The 18903-nt window shown below is 46.2% G+C and overlaps 1 protein-coding gene across 2 annotated transcripts in view; it reads left to right on the top strand.

Moving 5' to 3' along the window:
* The first annotated feature begins 3230 nt into the window (after nucleotides 1-3230).
* SYN3 (synapsin III) overlaps nucleotides 3231-18903 on the top strand; it is a 357165-nt gene continuing 341492 nt past the window's right edge. Inside the window, exon 1 of one of the 2 annotated variants that reach the window (XM_008144703.3) lies at nucleotides 3231-3547. In XM_008144703.3, the coding sequence (XP_008142925.1) occupies nucleotides 3237-3547 (311 nt within the window). In that variant the 5' untranslated portion in view covers nucleotides 3231-3236. The remainder of the gene's footprint in view (nucleotides 3548-18903) is intronic. The other variant, XM_054719461.1, reaches the window with a different exon arrangement.

Raw genomic sequence — 18903 nt, 5'->3', positions numbered from 1 at the left:
TTGATAAGTCAGTTCTACCCAAACTGAGCTATAAATCTTACGTAACCTCAAACAATATTCCAATAGACTTTTTCATATAAGTTGATTTTAAAATGTCTTAAAAAATAGGAGCAAATGCACATTAAGCCGCCCCGCCCGCCCCCCCCCAAAAAAAAAAATAGGAGCTAGGATACCCAAAACAATCATAAGAAAGAGAATGTAGGCAGGAGGACTCCCTGTACCTGATTTTATGAAGCCACAGTAACCAGGGTGCTGTAAAGGTAAACATCAGTGGAGCATAATAAAGAGCCCAGAAATAGACCCATGTATGTACAGACCATTGGTGCCAGCAGCTCCACCAAATTCATTGGGGAAAATGCTTTCATAAATGGTGGGAAACTGGATAAATGAGCCTCATCTGATCCCACTCAAAAATCAGGTTTGGGTGGATTACAGACCTAAACAGAAAAGCTAAAACTGTAATGCTTCTATAAGAAATATTAGGACAATATCATCATCATCCTGGGGTTGGCAAAGATTTTAAAGAACAGACATAAAAAGGACTAACCATAAAAACAATTTTTTTTGTAAATTGGACTTCATAAGAACTTAAAATTTGCTTATCAAAATACCTGCAGAGCCCAGCCAGCACAGCTCAGTGGCTGAGCATCAACCTATGAACCAGGAGTCATGGTTCGACTCCTGGTCAGAGCACATGCCTGGATTGCGGGCTCAATCCCCAGTGTGGGGTGTGCAGGAGGCAACCAGTCAATGATTCTCTCTCATCATTGATGTTTTTATCTCTCTCCCTCTCCCTTCCTCTCTGAAATCAAGAAATATATATTTAAAAAAATAATCTTTTTTAGATATATGTAACAGATTTTATATATCCTATATAATAAAACCCTAATATACAAATCGACCAAACGGTGAAATGACCAGTCGCTATGATGCTCACTGACCACCAGGGGGCAGACACTCAATGTAAGAGCTGCCCCGTCGTGGTCAGTGTGCTCCCACAGGGGGAGGGCTGCTCAGTCAGAAGCCCAGCTCATAGCTGGCGAGTGCAGCGGCAGTAGTGGGAGCTTCTCCTGCCTCTGTGGCAGTACTAAGGACTCCTCGGGGGATGCCCGACTGCTGGCTTAGGCCCACTCCCCAGCAGGCGGACATCCCCTGAGGGGTCCTGGTCTGCGAGAGGGTGCAGGCCAGGCTAAGTGACCTCCCCCCGAGCACATAAATGTCATGCACCAGGCCTCTAGTGTTCTTATAAATATGTATATCTGTACATATATATACATGTGTGTGTGCGTGTGTGTGTGTGTGTGTATAAAATATTTCTAATAACCAAAATATGGAAGTATGGTCTCATGGTATAATTTATTTTTCTCATTTGGATGTTTTTATCTCAAGTAACAGTTTGCTTTTTGTAAGTTATTTTATTCTGCCACACTTCTGCTCATGAAGGAAATGAAAGGGCGAGCCAAAGACTGAGAGAAAATATTCACATTATAAATATCTGACAAAAGACTCACCCAGAATGTAGGAAAAATTCCTACAAATCCTATATAATAAAAGGCTAATATGCAAATTGTTTCCTCAACCCAGAGTTCAACCAGGAATTCAACCAGAGGGCGGGGCCAGCTGGCCAACCGCCCACAGCCCCTCCCCGCAGCTGCCCCTGCCCCCAATAGCCGCCCTCCCCCATCAGGGTGGGGCTGGCCCACCAACCTCCCACGTCCCCTTCCCCTGGCTGGCTCGGCCTAATTGGCCCCGATTGGGGCAGGCCAGCTGGACCCCACCAGTGCATGAATTTGTGCACCAGGCCTCTAGTAAATAATAAAAGTATAAACAGCCCACCTGATTAAACTTGCACAGACACTTCACAGAAGAAGATATATCAGTGGCCAGTAAACCCATACAAGTCACTTGGCCTCATTAGGTATCAGAGAAAATAAAGGAAAACCGCAGTGAGGTACTATTCTACACCCACTAGAATGGCTAAGCTGAAAAAGACTAATAACAACAAGAGCTGGTAAGGCTGTGGAGCAACTGGAACTCTCAAATGAAGTGTGCAAAATAGCACAACCGCTGGGGAAAATTTTTTTGACAGTTTTTATAAAGTTAAACATATGCCTATCCCATGACCCAACAAACTAATTTCTAGGTATGTATATTGACAAAGCAAAGTCTCTCTTCACCCAAAAAGACTTAAATAAATAAAAATCCGTATAACAATTCTATTCACAACACCCCCAAACAGGAAACGTTTCAAATGTCCATCAACAAGAGAATGCAGTAATAACTGGGTTATCCATCCAGTGGGATGTTACTCAGTGATGAAGAACAGAATGTCTGTGGATACAGACAGCACAGCTGAGTCTCCAAACCATCATGTTGAGGGAAAGACGCCGTGTACAAAAAAAGTGATACATTTATATGAAGTTCAAGAAGAGGTAAAATTAATCCATCAGAAGAGTGTTTGACTCTGAGGATGTGTGGCCTGACCAGAAAGTGACCCAGAGAACTTTCTGAGGGGATGTAATAAATCTTATACCAGTGGACACAAAGGGGGGGGGGGGGAATAACCATGTAATTGCATTACCCTAATATAACCACTGTTAACATTAATATTCCGATGTATTTTGTTTCCAACGTTTTGTTATTTGAACTTTTATGGGTTGTAGTCATTCTGTACCTATACTCTTGTATCGTGATCTTTTTATTTCCAATATGAATTTTTTTTGTTGTTATCAAAAATCCTTTTTGAAGTACCCTTTTTAATAGCCACCCAAGGTTCCACCGAGTCATTGTTCTGTGCTTTATTTACTCAGCCGTCCCGGGATTGAGCATTGAGATCCTTTCTAGGATTTCGCTAGTGCAAAGACTGCTGAGGGAAATACATTTGTGCAGGAGGCTTTACCTGGAACTCAGATTCCTTTCTTGGGCTAGAATCCTAGAAAATGGAAATTGTAGGTTAAAAGGGTGTGCTCTAATTACATCTTTTCTAAAGGGTGTCCCACCTGGCGTTGCCCCAGCATCAGGCAGGAAGGCGTCACGTCTGTTTGCTCTTAGGGGCGGAGGTTGTTTCCGCTCACGTGTGTGTTGGCTTATTTCCACAGGTAACCCCTGACGCTGCCCTGTGAGGGATCCCTCTGCCCTTCTGGCCCAAGACCCCCTACTCCGTCTCCTGGCAGCCTGTGTCCCGGCCTCTCCTAGACCCACGTGAGGAGGAACCAGCCATCTCTCCATCTGCAGCCATGAACTTCCTCCGGCGACGCCTCTCCGACAGCAGCTTCGTGGCCAACCTGCCCAATGGCTACATGGCAGACCTGCACCGCCCGGACAGCTCCACCAGCTCGCCCTCGTCCCCGGCCATGGAGCGCAGGCACCCCCAGCCCCTGGCGGCCTCCTTCTCCTCGCCAGGGTCCAGCCTCTTCAGCTCCTTCTCCAGTGCCATGAAGCAGACCTCGCAGGCCCCCGCGGGGCCGGTGGAGCCTCCGGCTCCCTCCACACCGGTTGTTCAAAGGCCCAGGGTCCTGTTGGTGATCGATGATGCCCACACAGACTGGTAAGCGGAACTGCAGTCCTGCCAGCTGCGGGCGAGAGAGGCGATGAGGCTTATCTCGCTCTGGTGGGGCTCGGTGAGGCTGGGTGGTGCAGAGACCGGCTGAAGGGAGGAAGACGAGCATTTGCCATGTGGTTACAATGTGCCAGGTGTGAGGCACCTACAGGTCCTCAATCCTTTACCTGCAAATCCCAGAAGCTCTAGAAACTAAAACAGGTGTTGTAATCCATTTGACAGCCAGCCCTGAGCTGAAGGAACAGGAGTCTGTAATAGTCTCTTTATACCACTCACTGCTTGGTCATATGCTTTGCTGCAAGCATCTTTATGCATTTCAGAGCCAATGGGAAGCATTATATATTATACACCCTCTTACCTTCCTAAAGACAGGAAACTTGGAAGATCTGAGATAGTTGCTTCACCTCTCTCAGCCTCAGGCATCCTCCACCCCATTAAATGAGGTTTCTATGAGAGTAAAGGAAACCAGCCCAGGCCGCCAGTCCTCCCTAAAACCCCTGCGACCAGAGTGGCTGGGTTTGCAGCCCAGCTCTTACCTGCGCTGGTGGTCTGGCCTCTTAACACCAGAGGTGGGTAGAAGCGACACTCCTTGCAGCCTCTTTCCATGGTGAGCTCTCGGGGCAGAGACCAGACAGGTGTGCCAAGGTCATTGCAGGGGTAGTTACTGAGCACCAGGTGAGTGCAAGACACAGCCTTCGGGGCTCAGGTGAGTGGGGAGCAGGCCCTTCTCACTGGAGCTGCAGGTGGAGACTAGGTCTCTCCTCCACATTTTGGGTAGAGACAGGAGATAAGTACTACTAGTCCAGGACGTGAGCCCCCCTGTGGAGAGTAGCAGCTCCCTGTCCAGGGCAGTTTGGACAGGCCACCTGCGGATGGCCATGGGGCTGGAGAGGAAGTTGCATTCGTGTGTGTCCAAAGGAGGCCACGTAGCAGGCACCCAGGAAATACGTATTAAATGAATGAATTAATGCGCCCATTCACTAAGTACCCCAGACGCTCTGTTATCCTAACAGGCAGGCTGCACCCACATTCATCCCTTGAGAAGTTAGCTCAGGTTGGGAATGACTGAGTGGCAGATGGAGTTTACAGTACGTATTCAGTATAGTCACCATTGAAGCGTCTTGAGCAGGTTCAGTGTCAGTCTTCACTTTCCTGCCGAGAAACCACGTCATCTTAACCACAGCGGTCATGTGCGTGGCCCCTGTTCTGACCCGGTCTGTGTTGTCTTCTGTGCGGTGCTTGCCGAGGGCTCCTGTCACGAAGCCTGTCCATCTCTGCCGCGTGCTTATCTATGGAGAGCACTGTCCTTCGGCTCTGAGCTCAGGGACGCTTTCTGCAGAGGTGTTGTCTCCGGGGCCTCTGGCCTGTGCAGTCTGTCGGCAGTGCACCCGGTGATTGCATGCCCGCATGGTCTCTGCCGTCCGTCCCCTGTATCTCTTTAACCCAGTGTTTGGCCTTGGTTTCGTGTTGTCTGCTGGCTTAGTCAGGGTTTGCCGTGATTTGGTGATGGGTAGGTACTTAAACACCTATTTGTCAGGAAAGCCACTTCCTGGATGGAGGCTGAGCTGATAAATGGCAGCATGGTGCGATGGTTAAGAACACAGCCTTGAAAAAAATGGCGACGGAATAGAGTCGGGTTTGGAGTCTGTTCCTGGGGCGGAGAGTCGGAGCAGCAGAGGCTCGCAGAGGGAGTGTATGTGGGCAAGCCAAGGGACAGCTAAACTCCAGGAGAAGGCGGGGGAGTGCTGGGCAGTGTTCCTCTGACCGCGCAGCACCCACAGGGGCTGGGTCCCCTCCTGGAGCTGCGGGCTCGCCGGGCGCCTCGCCATCTTGCAAGGAAAGGAGGATTTTAGGGGAAACCTGACTTTCCGCGACAACTGCAAACACTGAGCTGCTGGGAGCACCAGACCACCGGTCCCCTATCAGCGCAAACATTCGGATTCAAAGAAACTCTTCACTGCACCACGGAAAGGTCAGATTTTGTCTGAAATAAGCTGCGGTTTCTAATCCCCGCGGTGGGTGAGGGAAGCGCTGGGTGAGGGAAGTGCGGCAGCCGCAGGACCGGCAGGAGCCGGGAGGTCTGTGCCTAGAAAAATCAGCGGCAGTTGGAACTGCCGTGATCCGTGAATGAGGAGGGGGGTCTTCTGAGCTGCTAACAGAAGTGACCTCTTGAAAGCAACTCATTTTAATCTGACGAGGAGGGTCAGACTAAGAATTTTCAAAGGAGTGCAGGCTCCTTAGTCTGGGGCACAGACCCACGGTCCGCACACCTGGGCTCTTTCCGACTCTGATTGCTAAGCCCAACACATAGAAAAACCCAGGTGGAAACCCTGAAAGACTGCAGGGGGAAGGTGTTTTTTCGGAACCTGGGGCCAGAGCTGCGTGTGACCATCAGAGAGGCAGCTCTGAGGCGCACACCTCTACAAACCGGTAGTGAGTGCCATAGAAGGGGAAAAAAAAAAAAGAAAAAAGAGCTAGAGAGGCCCGGAAGTCAATTCAGAAACACTGCCACCCAGGGGCTGAAACGCTAATTGTCTCTGGTGTAATCAAAAATAAATACGAGAAATTAAGACAGGGCTGGCTTAAAAAGCAGGACTGGCTTCCAACACTGAGGAGCCCTGGAATGAAGCTGAACTGATATACCGCCCAGACTGGGAAAAAGGCGTACCAAACAGAATAATAGAGGAAGTGAATGACAGCCGCTACTGCACATTTTAGTCTTCCTATTTTTTAATTTTCAATTCTTTTTTCAATTTTTTAAATTTTTTATTCTCATATTTTTTTATTTTCATTTTTTGCATCTTATACTTAAGAAACTAATATTTTTTCTTTTTCCTCACTTGATTTTCACCTTTTTAATTATTACATTTTTATTTTCAATCAGCAATATTATTACTATTATTTTACTTTTTTTTTTTTTTTTAATGTCATTTGATTTTCTCTTTCTTTTATTTTTGGATTAGTGTCCTACATTCGATTTGCATCTTTCCCTTACAATCGCTTTACCCTATCTCAAAGCTAACATTATGCCATCACTCTCCTCCTAACCTTTCCCCTTTTGGTCCCCAGTTTATCTTAACCCTTTCTGGCTTTAGATTTTCCCTACTTTTTCAGTTTACTCCCTGCTAAAACTTCACCCTACTTATATATCTAATTCCCAATCCCCTGCTCCAAATCCATACAAACCTCTCTCTACGCTACCTTTAAAAAATTATTTTTCTCTCGGGCCTTTTGTTGTTGTTTGCTTGAATGTTGATTAGATTGAATTTTTATGCTTTTTTAGGAGATTGTTTTGATTATTCTTTTTGTTGGTTTGGTTGGTTCTTTTGTTTGCTTTGTTTTTGTTTGTTTTTTACTTTTGTTTTCCCTTGCCTCACTTGATATTAGCTGCTGTTGCAGTTTGTATTAATCTCCAGGCTCGTGTTGCTGGAATTTGCTGGGAATAGTGGTTGTTCTAGTGGAGTTTACTCCCCATATATATAGTTTGTTCCCCTTTTCTCTCTTAGTATCATTCTTGTCTCTCTTACTTTTTTTTCTTTTCTTTTTCTTTTCTGTTATTTCTTTTCTTTCTTTCTGCTCTTTTCCCAAGTTCAGATTCACACTCTTTGTTGTTGTTTTTTTTTCTTCGTTTTTGTTCTTTCTTTTTACTCTCCCTCTTCCACTCCTATTCCCTAATTTGTCTTTCTCTGGTGGTTACCTTTATTGGAGGTTATTAATATCGTGAATACAATTCTGTTCAGTGCCTTGTCTGTTGTGCCTGGTTGTGTTGTATTTTATACCTTTAAATCAACGCCAGAGAGAGAAATCTATATAACCAGACATCCGGAGAAGAGAGACCATGAGGAGACAAAGAAACAGCCCCCACAGGAAAGAGAAGCAGGCATCACCAGAAAAGGAAGTAAACGATTTAGAGGCAAACAACCTATCAGAGAAAGAATTCAGAGAAATGGTCATAAAGTGGCTGAAAAGGATGGAAGACAAATTCGACAATATGAGTAAGAACCAAGAAGAAATGAAGAAGAACCAAGAAGAAATGAAAAATGATATCGCTGCTGTAAAGAACTCAATAGAAAGCATCAAGAGTAGACTAGATGAAGCAGAGGACCGCATAAGTGAGCTAGAAGACAAGATGGAAAAAAATACCCAATTACAACAGCTTCTAGAAACAAAAATTAGAAAGATTGAGGAGAGCGTAAGGGAACTTCAGGACAATACAAAACAAAACAACATCAGGATAATAGGGGTGCCAGAAGGAAAGGAAACTGAGCAAGGAATAGAAAACCTGTTTGAAGAAATAATAACAGAAAACTTCCCTGATATAGGGAAGAAAAAACCCACACAAATCCAAGAAGCTCACAGAGTTCCAAGCAAAATGAACCCCAAAAGACCGACGCCAAGGCACATTATAGTTAAGTTGGCAAACACCAACGACAAAGTAAGAATCTTACAAGCGGCCAGAGAGAGACAGACAGTTACATACAAAGGAACCCCCATCAGACTAGCAACTGATTTCTCAACAGAAACTCATCAGGCCAGAAGGGAATGGAATGAAATATACCAAGTCATGCAAAGGAAGGGTCTAAATCCAAGAATACTGTACCCAGCAAGGCTATCAATCAAAATTGAAGGTGAAATCAGGAGCTTCAGAGACAAAAAAGGACTAAGGGAGTTTATCACCACCAAACCAGCAATGAAAGAAATGCTAAAGGGTCTGCTGTAAAAAAAAAAAAAAAAGAAAGAAATAGGAAGCAAAAAAGGTACACAGGGGTATAGAATAAAAATGGCGTCAAATAAGTACCTATCAATAATAACTTTAAATGTAAATGGATTGAATGCCCCAATCAAAAGACACAGGGTAACAGACTGGATAAGAAAACAAAACCCAGATATCTGCTGTCTACAGGAAACCCACCTCAAAAAAAAGGATGCATACAGACTGAGAGTAAAGGGGTGGAAAAAGGTTTTCCAGGCAAATGGAAATGAAAAAAAAGCTGGGGTTGCAATACTTATATCTGACAAATTAGATCTCAAAGTGAAGGACATAACAAGAGATAATGAAGGCCACTTCATAATACTAAAGGGAGAAATCCAACAAGAAGAAATAACTCTGGTAAACATATATGCACCCAATACAGGAGCACCAAGATACATTAAAAAACTCCTGGAAGATATCAAAGGAGAGATTGACAGTAATACAATCATAGTAGGAGACTTCAATACCCCACTATCACCATTGGACAAATCCTCTAAACAAAAAATCAGCAAAGAAACATCAATCCTAAATGACTCACTAGAACAGATGGAATTAATCGACATCTTCAGAACATTTCACCCCAAAGCCACAGAATATACATTCTTCTCAAGTGCACATGGGTCATTTTCAAAGATAGACCATATGTTAGGACATAGGCAAAGTCTCTCCAAATTCAAGAAGATAGAAATCATATCAAGTATCTTCTCAGATCACAGTGGCATAAAACTGGAAATAAACTACAATAAAAACAACCCAAAGAAATCAAACACTTGGAGACTAAACAGCATGTTATTAAACCATGACTGGGTTACCAAAGACATCAAGGAAGAAATAAAAAACATCATGGCAACAAACGACAATGAAAACACAACAATCCAAAATCTATGGGACACAATGAAAGCAGTCCTGAGAGGGAAGTTCATAGCTCTACAAGCCTACTTCAAAAAACAAGAAACAATGGTAATAAATTACCTAACCCAACAACTCAAAGAGTTAGAGAGAGAGCAACAAGATAAGCCCAGTGTAAGCAGAAGGAAAGAAATAATAAAGATCAGAGCGGAGATAAACGACATAGAGACCAAAGAAACAATACAAAAGATCAACAAAACCAAGAGCTGGTTCTTTGAAAGGATAAACAAGATTGATGGACCTCTAGCCAGGCTCACCAAGAAGCAAAGAGAGAGGACCCAAATAAACAAAATCAGAAATGAAAGAGGTGAAATAACAACAGACCCCGACGAAATACAAAGGATTGTTACAAAATACTACGAACAACTCTATTCCAACAAACTGGACAACCTAGAGGAAATCGACATATTCCTAGAAAAATACAACCTTCCAAAACTCAATCAGGAAGATTCTAAACAGCTCAACATGCCAGTAACTATGGAAGAAATTGAAGCAGTCATCAAAAAGCTTCCGGCAAACAAAAGCCCGGGGCCTGATGGCTTCACAGGAGAGTTTTATCAAACTTTCAAGGAAGAACTAAAACCTATCCTCCTCAGACTATTCCAAAAAATTCAAGAGGAAGGAACACTTCCAGGCTCCTTCTATGAAGCCAGCATCACCCTAATACCAAAACCAGATAAAGACAACTCAATGAAAGAGAATTACAGGCCAATATCCCTCATGAACATTGATGCCAAAATCCTCAACAAAATTCTAGCAAATCGGCTCCAGCAGTACATCAGAAAGATCATACACCATGATCAAGTAGGATTTATTCCAGGAATGCAAGGATGGTACAATATCCGCAAATCAATAAACGTGATACATCACATAAACAAATTGAGAGATAAAAATCACATAGTCATATCAATAGATGCAGAAAAAGCATTTGACAAAATCCAACACCCTTTCTTGATAAAAACTCTCAACAAGGTGGGAATAGAAGGCTCATACCTCAACATAATAAAAGCTATTTATGATAAACCCACAGCAAACATCATACTCAATGGGCAAAAACTAAAACCATTTCCCCTAAGAACAGGAACAAGACAGGGATGCCCACTCTCACCACTCCTGTTTGACATAGTACTGGAAGTATTAGCTATCGCAATTAGGCAAGAAGAAGAAATAAGAGGCATCCAAATTGGAAAAGAAGAAGTGAAGCTGTCCTTATTTGCAGATGACATGATATTGTACATAAAAAACCCAAAAGATTCCATCAAAAAACTAATAGACTTAATAAATGAATTCGGCAATGTAGCGGGATACAAAATTAACGCCAAGAAATCTATGGCTTTTCTATACACCAATAATGAACTTACAGAAAGAGAGACTAAAAAAGCAATCCCATTTACCATCGCACCAAAAAAATTAAGATACCTAGGAATAAACTTAACTAAGGAGGTAAAAGACCTATACGCAGAAAACTACAGGACACTGAAAAAAGAGATAGAGGAAGACGTAAACAGATGGAAGAACATACCATGTTCCTGGATTGGTAGAATCAACATCATTAAAATGTCCATACTACCCAAAGCAATCTACAGATTCAATGCACTCCCCATCAAAATACCAACAGCATATTTCACAGACCTAGAAAGAACTCTCCAAAAATTCATCTGGAATAAAAAAAGACCCCGACTAGCCTCAGCAATCCTCAGAAAGAAGAATAAAGTAGGTGGGATCTCAATACCAGATTTCAAGCTGTATTACAAAGCCACTGTTCTCAAAACAGCCTGGTACTGGCACAAGAACAGACATATTGATCAATGGAACAGAATAGAGAACCCAGATATCGACCCAAACCACTATGCTCAATTAATATTTGACAAAGGAGGCATGAACATACAATGGAGTCAAGACAGTCTCTTCAATAAATGGTGTTGGGAAAACTGGACAGATACATGCAAAAAAATGAAACTAGATCACCAACTTACACCATACACAAAAATAAACTCAAAATGGATACAGGACTTAAACATAAGACGGGAAACCATAAAAATACTAGAGGAATCCACAGGCAACAAAATCTCAGACATATGCCACAAGAACTTCTTCACTGACACTGCCCCTAGGGCAATGGAAGCTAAAGAGAAAATTAACAAATGGGACTACATCAAAATAAAAAGCTTTTTTACAGCAAAAGAAACCATCAACAGAACAACAAGAAAGCCCACTGCATGGGAAAACATATTTGCAAATGCTATCACTGATAAAGGTTTAATATCCAACATCTACAGGCAGCTTATGCAACTCAATAAGAGGAAGATAAATGATCCAATAAAAAAATGGGCAACAGACCTAAACAGAATATTTTCAAAAGAAGACAGAAGGAAGGCCAAGAGACACATGAAAACATGTTCAAAGTCACTCATTATCCGAGAGATGCAAATCAAAACAACAATGAGGTACCATCTCACACCTGTCAGAATGGCTATCATCAACAAATCAACAAACAACAAGTGTTGGCGAGGATGCGGAGAAAAAGGAACCCTCGTGCACTGCTGGTGGGAATGCAGACTGGTGCAGCCACTGTGGAGAACAGTATGGAGTTTCCTCAAAAAACTGAAAATGGAACTCCCATTTGACCCAGTAATCCCACTCCTGGGAATATATCCGAAGAAACTAGAAACACCAATCAGAAAGGATATATGCACCACTATGTTCATAGCAGCACAATTTACAATAGCTAAGATTTGGAAACAGCCTAGGTGCCCATCAGCAGATGACTGGATCGGAAAACTGTGGTACATCTACACAATGGAATACTATGCTGCCATAAAAAAGAAGGAATTCTCATCATTTGCAGCAACCTGGATGGAATTGGAGAACATTATGCTAAGTGAAATAAGCCAGTCAATGAAAGAAAAATACCACATGATCTCACTCATTTAGGGATAGTAAAGAACATTATAAAGTGGTGAACAAAAAGATAGATACAGAGACAGTAAAGCATCAAACAGACTTTCAAAGTACAGGGGGAAAGTTTGGGAAAGGTGGGGGAGTTATGAAATCAAACGAAGGACTTGTATGCATGCATATAAGCATAAACAATGGACGCAAAACTCTGGGGGGGAGGGCATGTGTGGGTGTGGGGTGGGGGGGTAATGGTAAGATATGTACACATATAATACCTCAATAAAAATATTAAAAAAAAAAAAAAAAAAAAAGAACACAGCCTTCAGAGCTGGGTTCAAATCCAGTCTCTACTCCATTGTACCTCTATGACCTTTGCAAGTTACTACACCCAAGTGGGAGTGATAATAATACCTACCTTGTAGGGTTAATAAATGGAAGTAAGATTGAAATCTGAGTTAATACAAAAGTGCTGATAGACAGTAAATGCTATTTAAGGATACATTGCCCTAGCTGTGTGGCTCAGTGGATAGAGCATCAGCCTGCAGACTGAGGGGTCTTGGGTTCGATCTGGTCAAGGGCACATGCCCAGGTTGTAGGACTCCATTCCCAGTGTGGGGCATTCAATGTGTCTCTCTCCCATTGATATTTCTCTCTCTGTCTCTCCCCCGCCCTTCCACTCTCTCTAAAAAAAAAATCAATGGGAAAAAAATAAAATAAAACAATGGAAAAATATCCTTGGGTGAGGATTAACAAACAAACTAAAAATAAAAACAAAACCATTAAAGTGTCCATTGTTACTGCAGGCTATTGTAACCTTCGTGCAGCTTTAGCGTTTTGGTCTCTGTCCTCCCCGAGCCCATAGGCGGTGTGATAGAGTGGAAGGGCACAGGGAATGAGGTTGCAATGCCATGAATGGCCTCGGTCTTTGCTCCCTGCAACCCACAGGCACGGCCAGTGTGTGAATTCCAGGCTGTGCACCCTGGCGGGGGCACCAGTTTGGCTAAAGGAATTTCTCACGTTGTATTTCAGTCATGTTCCTATGCCCGTGTTTTAATCAGGTCTGGAGAACAGCAGTCTTCTTCTTGTCCCTTGGTGGGAAGGAAAGGAGAAGTGATGAGCCTCAGACTCATCCATTGGCTGGAAGTTGGCTCTGCATCATTGAATGTTTGTGATAGGAACTCCCTGCCAGTGGGCACATCAGCTTCTCATTCAGAACTCCATTTTACACTCTTTGCAAACTTCCTCTCTTCATCTCAATACATTCCCAACTTTCTCTAAACGGATGCTGGAGGCCCAGAATCTCGGTCCTTCCCTGCAGATTCCTATCCCCACTCCCAAGAGTGGCCAGCAGGTGGCGGGCCAGCCCCACTGTCCAGGGCAGCTTTGGCCCAGCCTGGGCTGCCTTCCTTAGGCCCCTGCCCAGCCTCCCCTTCATTGTGGGATGGTCTCCTGAGAGGGAGAGGTGCTGAGGGGGAGGAGCCAGCTCCCACAGCCCCTTCCCTCCCCCTTTGAGATGATAATGACAGGGAGAGGATCCACCATCCACACTCTGGACTGAGCGGGAACCCACCAGTAACAAGCTGCTCCCTTTTCTCCCTTCTCAGCCCCAGCGCCCCGTCTTTCCACCCAATCCGGGGGCCTTCCTGCTGGCAGGTATCCCTGCAGGTGAGGGAGTTGCAGGAACTGCCCACTCCCCCCCCCCCCCCCCTGCCGTGGCAAACTCCAGCTCCCAGACTCTGTGAACCAGCCTGGGCCCCAAGGCCGCTCTGCTACCTGGCCAGTGACCTGGGGAAGGGGACTTTTCATCTTCTGAGTAGAGATAGAGGGTCCCAGAGCCCACTTTGCTGGGAAGCAGGACTCCTGGCTCAGCACTTCAAGATCCCACCTCTTTGGGGGACTGTCCTTGGAGGGAAGCCTGGCTAGGGCACGGGTGTTGGGGAGCTTTGGACCCCCAGGCCTGGCTCAGGAGTCGGTGTGAACTAGAGTTGGTGATGTCCTCTGGGATGAGCGAAGGTCGGTCCATCTTGAGAACCACAAGAGGAAGGAGGAATAAAGAACATGGGTTTCGAGCTCAGTGTTCTTTAGCCCTGCTGTCTCTCCGCTTCTTCTCTTGCCTGCGTGTCTCCAGCAGCTTCACTGGCCTCAGGCCTGCAGCCTTGCCCTCAGTGTGCTCCCATGCCTCCGTGCATCCCTTGTAGAACCCTTTGGTGGTGCATCATTGCCCTCAAGTTCAAATTCAGAGTCCTAGGCATGTCTGCCCTCCCTCTAGTTCCGCACCTCCACTTCCTGCCTTGCTGCCTATTCCAGAGGAACAGCAAACAACTTGTATTCTCAAACATGCCTCCTTTTGCCTCCGCATATTCTGTTTCCTGCCGCCTGAGATACCCTTCTCTATCTGGTTCACTCGGCCAACTTCCTTTCTTCCTTCAAAGCCTGGTCAGGTGTCACCTCTTCCGTGAAGTCTTCCCTGATGCACCCCACCCTGTCACTGGTGCTCACAGCCACCTCTCTGTATATCTTAACACATACCTCACTGTGCCGTGGCTGCCCACATCACATTGTGTTATAATTGGCTGTTTGGTGAGTGTCTCTTCTGCAATAATAGGCCAGTGTCTTATTCTCTTTTATATGCCTGGTGCTCAGCACACAGGGAGTATCCCATTAGCAGCTGTCGTCACCCCACCCCAGCCTAAGGGGTAACTTTAAATGGGCATCATGGGACCTGAGCTTTGTCTGCCTGAGGAGTCAGCAGTACAGCCCACACAGGTGCGGGGTCTCGGGGTTTACTCACCTGTGTATAAACTCTTGGCTCCTGCTGTTTCGGTATGCTAGAGTAACTGTAAGGCAGGTATTTGAAATTGTTTAAAAAGAGAGGCAACATTTTTTACTATTGCCCACAGAATGTACCAAAACTCTAGCTTTGATTTTCAAAATCAAAACGTTGATCATGACACACACACAAAAAAGGAAAAAAAGATTGCTCATTACCAGAGCCTGGATGGGGTTGATGAGGGGTATTGGGGTGAGGGGGGCATAGAAGCAGTTAAGCCTGCACTCCCAGCCCCTCCCTCCAGGGCCTCTGGAACTCTCCCCTCCTCTTGCCTCACCTGTGGCCTTGTTCCTAGAATGTCTGCCATTCCGTTCCAGCAGTGATGTGTTGTTACCGTCCCTTTTATTCTCCCTCTTCCCTGATTTCTTTTTTTTTTTTTCTTTCCTGTTTTATTGGTTGGGGAGGAAATGAAGATCTTTTTTTTTTGTCTGTTTGTTTGAAACACCCCTAAACTACCATCCTTCCAGACTACAAACAGGCTACCTGTCCTACTAAATCATGCTAATGATACCCATTAAAGTGCCTTGTGCATTTCCAGGTTCACTCAGAATTATCACATGTACTGTCATTTGTGTCTCTCCCCCCCCCCCCCCCCCCCCACCACACACACACACACCCTAGATGCTGTCTTGTATCATCAGGAAATGTCTGTTGATTGAATGAGTGATTTTGGAGGTGATGAGTTATTGGTAATGAGTAAGGGGTGACCTTGGTGGCATTCTTACACCCCCCCTTTTCTCTCTCATCTCCTACTCAATCCAAGAGAAAGTCACAGTGGGCCCGGTGAGGGTATTTACACCACAGAAATTGGCAAGTGCTATACACCAGGGCTTCCAGCTCTCCCCAGAGAGTCGGGTGTTAAGCATTTGCTTCGCACCACTGCTCAGCACTCCCGGGGGTGGGTGGGGAGTGTGTCTTACAGGCGAGGAAGCACAGCATAGAGAGGTCACACACCTGCTCCAGGAACCTGAGCAGGAGGAGAGTGGCGAGTCTGGGACTTATACGGGACTAACACATTGTTTTAAGTTTATCGTTATTGTTGAAAGTATTACAGATGTCATCTTTCCCCCCATTGACCCCTTCTAGCCCGCACCTGCCCCCCAACCCTGGCCTTCACCACACTATTGTCTGTGTCCATGGGTTATGCATATAAATTCTTTTTTTTAACAATAAATTGATACACTTTATTTATTTATTATTTTTTAAACATATTTTTATTGATTTCAGAGAGGAAGGGAGAGGGAGAGAGAGATAGAAACATCAATGATGAGAGAGAATCATTGATTGGCTGCCTTCTGCATACCCCCTATTGGGGATCAAGCCTGCAACCCAGGCATGTGCCCTTGACCGGAATCGAACCTGGGACCCTTCAGCCCACAGGCTGATGCTCTATCCACTGAGCCAAATCGACTAGGGCTGCATATAAATTCTTTGGTTAATCTCTTCCCACTAACCCACCCCCGCCATCCCTCTGAGATTCCTCAGTCTGTTCCACGCTTCTGTGTCTCAGGATCTATTTTGTTCATCAGTTTATTTTGTTCATTAGATTCCACAGATGAGTGAGATCATGTGATACTTGTCTGTCTCTGACTGGCTTGTTTCGCTCAGCGTGATCCTCTCCAGGGCCTCCTTGCTGTGGGACTAACTTCTTTAAAGGCACTGCGGACGGCGCCACGCCTCCTGCTGACCGCTGCGCAGGGCTTTGGTGCTGGGCCCGAGGTCAATGCTGAAAGTCTGGGTTGAGAAGTGAGTGACCGCACAGGTGAATAAACATGCGGGGTTGTGTCGTCACCACTTCCTGGGACAGGCATCTGTGCCTTTCCGTGGCCAGCATCGTGCTAGGGGGTCTTCCTCGATTCTCCCATCGAACCCTCCCAACAACTTTATGGAGTACGATGACTGTTCCCATTTTATAAACAAGGAAAACTGAGGCTCTGAGCCCAAAAATGAAACAGATGCCAGGGACATCTGGGATCCTGCTCTGACAGTCCTGGACTGCCCTGTTCTCCTGTTCCCGCTCGCCTGAGCGCAGGCGCTGTGCTGTGCGGAGAACGCCAGCCCACTGAGCCCCACACGCGTGCCCGCACCTGCAGCACCCGGCACCTGAGGTCGGCGGGAGGGAATCCACGTGATAGCCCGGTGGCCAATCACAGGACTCTGGTGACCTCCCCCTCAGAGGAAAGTGTTCACCTGGAGCCAGGCGGCCCCGCCCTGCTGGAGCCCTTGGGTACCAGGGACAAGGGGGCGGGGGGGGGGGGTCCCTGTAGCCATCCTGCAGCTCAGGTATGGAAATGCGCACTTTGTGGAAATCCCCCTGGGACTGCTTCCTCTTTGTAAATCACCAAGGGAGCATGGACAGGCTCTCTCTGTTCCTTTCCCTGCGCTTTGTCGGTAAAGGTGAGACCCCCTAACACACGTCAGACATGTCCCCCAAGAGGGTTCAAACGGGAACGGGGATAAAATGCAGAAAATCAGAGCTCGCAGGTGGCAGGTGGGGGGTTGAAGTCCCAGCCCTGCCACTCACCTGCTCTGTGGTTTCGGCCAAGCCACTTGACTTTCCTGTGCCTCAGTTTCCTCATCTGTAAAGTGGGGACCAGAATACCGCTGCCTTCACCTTAGCACTCAGCTCACAGGGTGCTGTGAGGTTCTGGTGAGAGCACTTTGCTCCTCTCCCTCATGGGTGTGTTCGGTGTGATGCGGTCTTGTGCCTCCGTTGTGTGACCTCTGTCCTGGGAGCCTAGCACAGTGCCTGACACAGGGCCACATGGGATAGTGAGATGACTTGGTTAATGAATGAGTGGACGCTCTTGCTAAACGCTGTTATCATGATGGGAGAATTCAGGATTGAGAATGCCCTGGGGGGTGGGGGGAGTCTTTCCCTGAAAACACTCAGTGCCCTAGAATTTGGGAACCTTACCCGCTGTGTCCCCCAATACTATCCCTGGGGTCCCCCTCCTTCTCATCCAGCTGATGACCCAAAGGCCCCAGCGTCCACCTAGGGCGTGTGAGGATGTGGGGCGTCTGGGCTGCCTCGAAGCCTTGCAGTGTGTCTAACTGGCCCCATGGGGACCAGGACATTCCGCTCCTCACTGTGCCACCTGCGGAGGGTTTGAGCTCACAGCCGGCATCACCAGACGTGGCTTGGGGGGGAGAGTTGCCGTATTTAGCAAATAAAAATACAGAATGCCTAACTAATACTTAGATAGACGATGAATTAGAATAAATATATCCCACACAATATTTGGTGCAGACCCTACAAAATTATTTATCTGGAATTCAGATTACCGGCTGTCCTGTGCTTTATGTGGCCACTCTGTTTATGGGACAGGCCCAGTGAGAGCCTGGCCTTTGGGCTTCCTTGCGTTCTGGTTGGGGAGCCAGACCAGACCCCCCGCATGACCCCATTTTCAGAGAGCAGCTTTCCCTGCCTGCGATGAGGCCTGAGGACTGTCGGTCCCCAGCAGAGAGGGAGCAAAGCAGCGTGGCCAGTCCCGGGCAGGCCGCCTGGGTGTCCATCCTCCCCTCGCCCTCCGTGACCTTGGGCACGCCTGACCTCTGACCCTCACATTCCTCAGCGGTAAGGCCGGACCGTGCCAGGTCTATTGTGACGTGTTATTGAAAAGATTAGAAATGATGGCCTGGGTGGGGCTGGTTCAGGGCTTAGCCTGTCAGAACAGGCGCCAAAATGGTAACTGTTATTAACAAGTAATTGCAGTTACTAATTGCGGGTGAACATAGCGGCGCTGGGAGCCAGGCGGAAGGAAGCCACTTGGCATGCGTCTGGGTTCAGCGGGGTGTGCTGGAGGGCCGGCTTCCAGATCCCTGGGGGAGGGGATCTGGTCTCTGAAAATGAGAAGACGAGGGTGGACTTGGTCCCCTCCTCCCAGAGTTAGTTGGGGGGCTCAGAGCTGAGGCACACACCTCCGTGTTGAAGGCAGTTGGCCCTAGGGAACA

Source organism: Eptesicus fuscus, chromosome 7 (assembly GCF_027574615.1).
Source record: "Eptesicus fuscus isolate TK198812 chromosome 7, DD_ASM_mEF_20220401, whole genome shotgun sequence".
NCBI lineage: Eukaryota > Metazoa > Chordata > Mammalia > Chiroptera > Vespertilionidae > Eptesicus > Eptesicus fuscus.
Note: the sequence above shows the minus strand (reverse complement) of the source record. Positions and strands in the feature narration are given on the sequence as shown.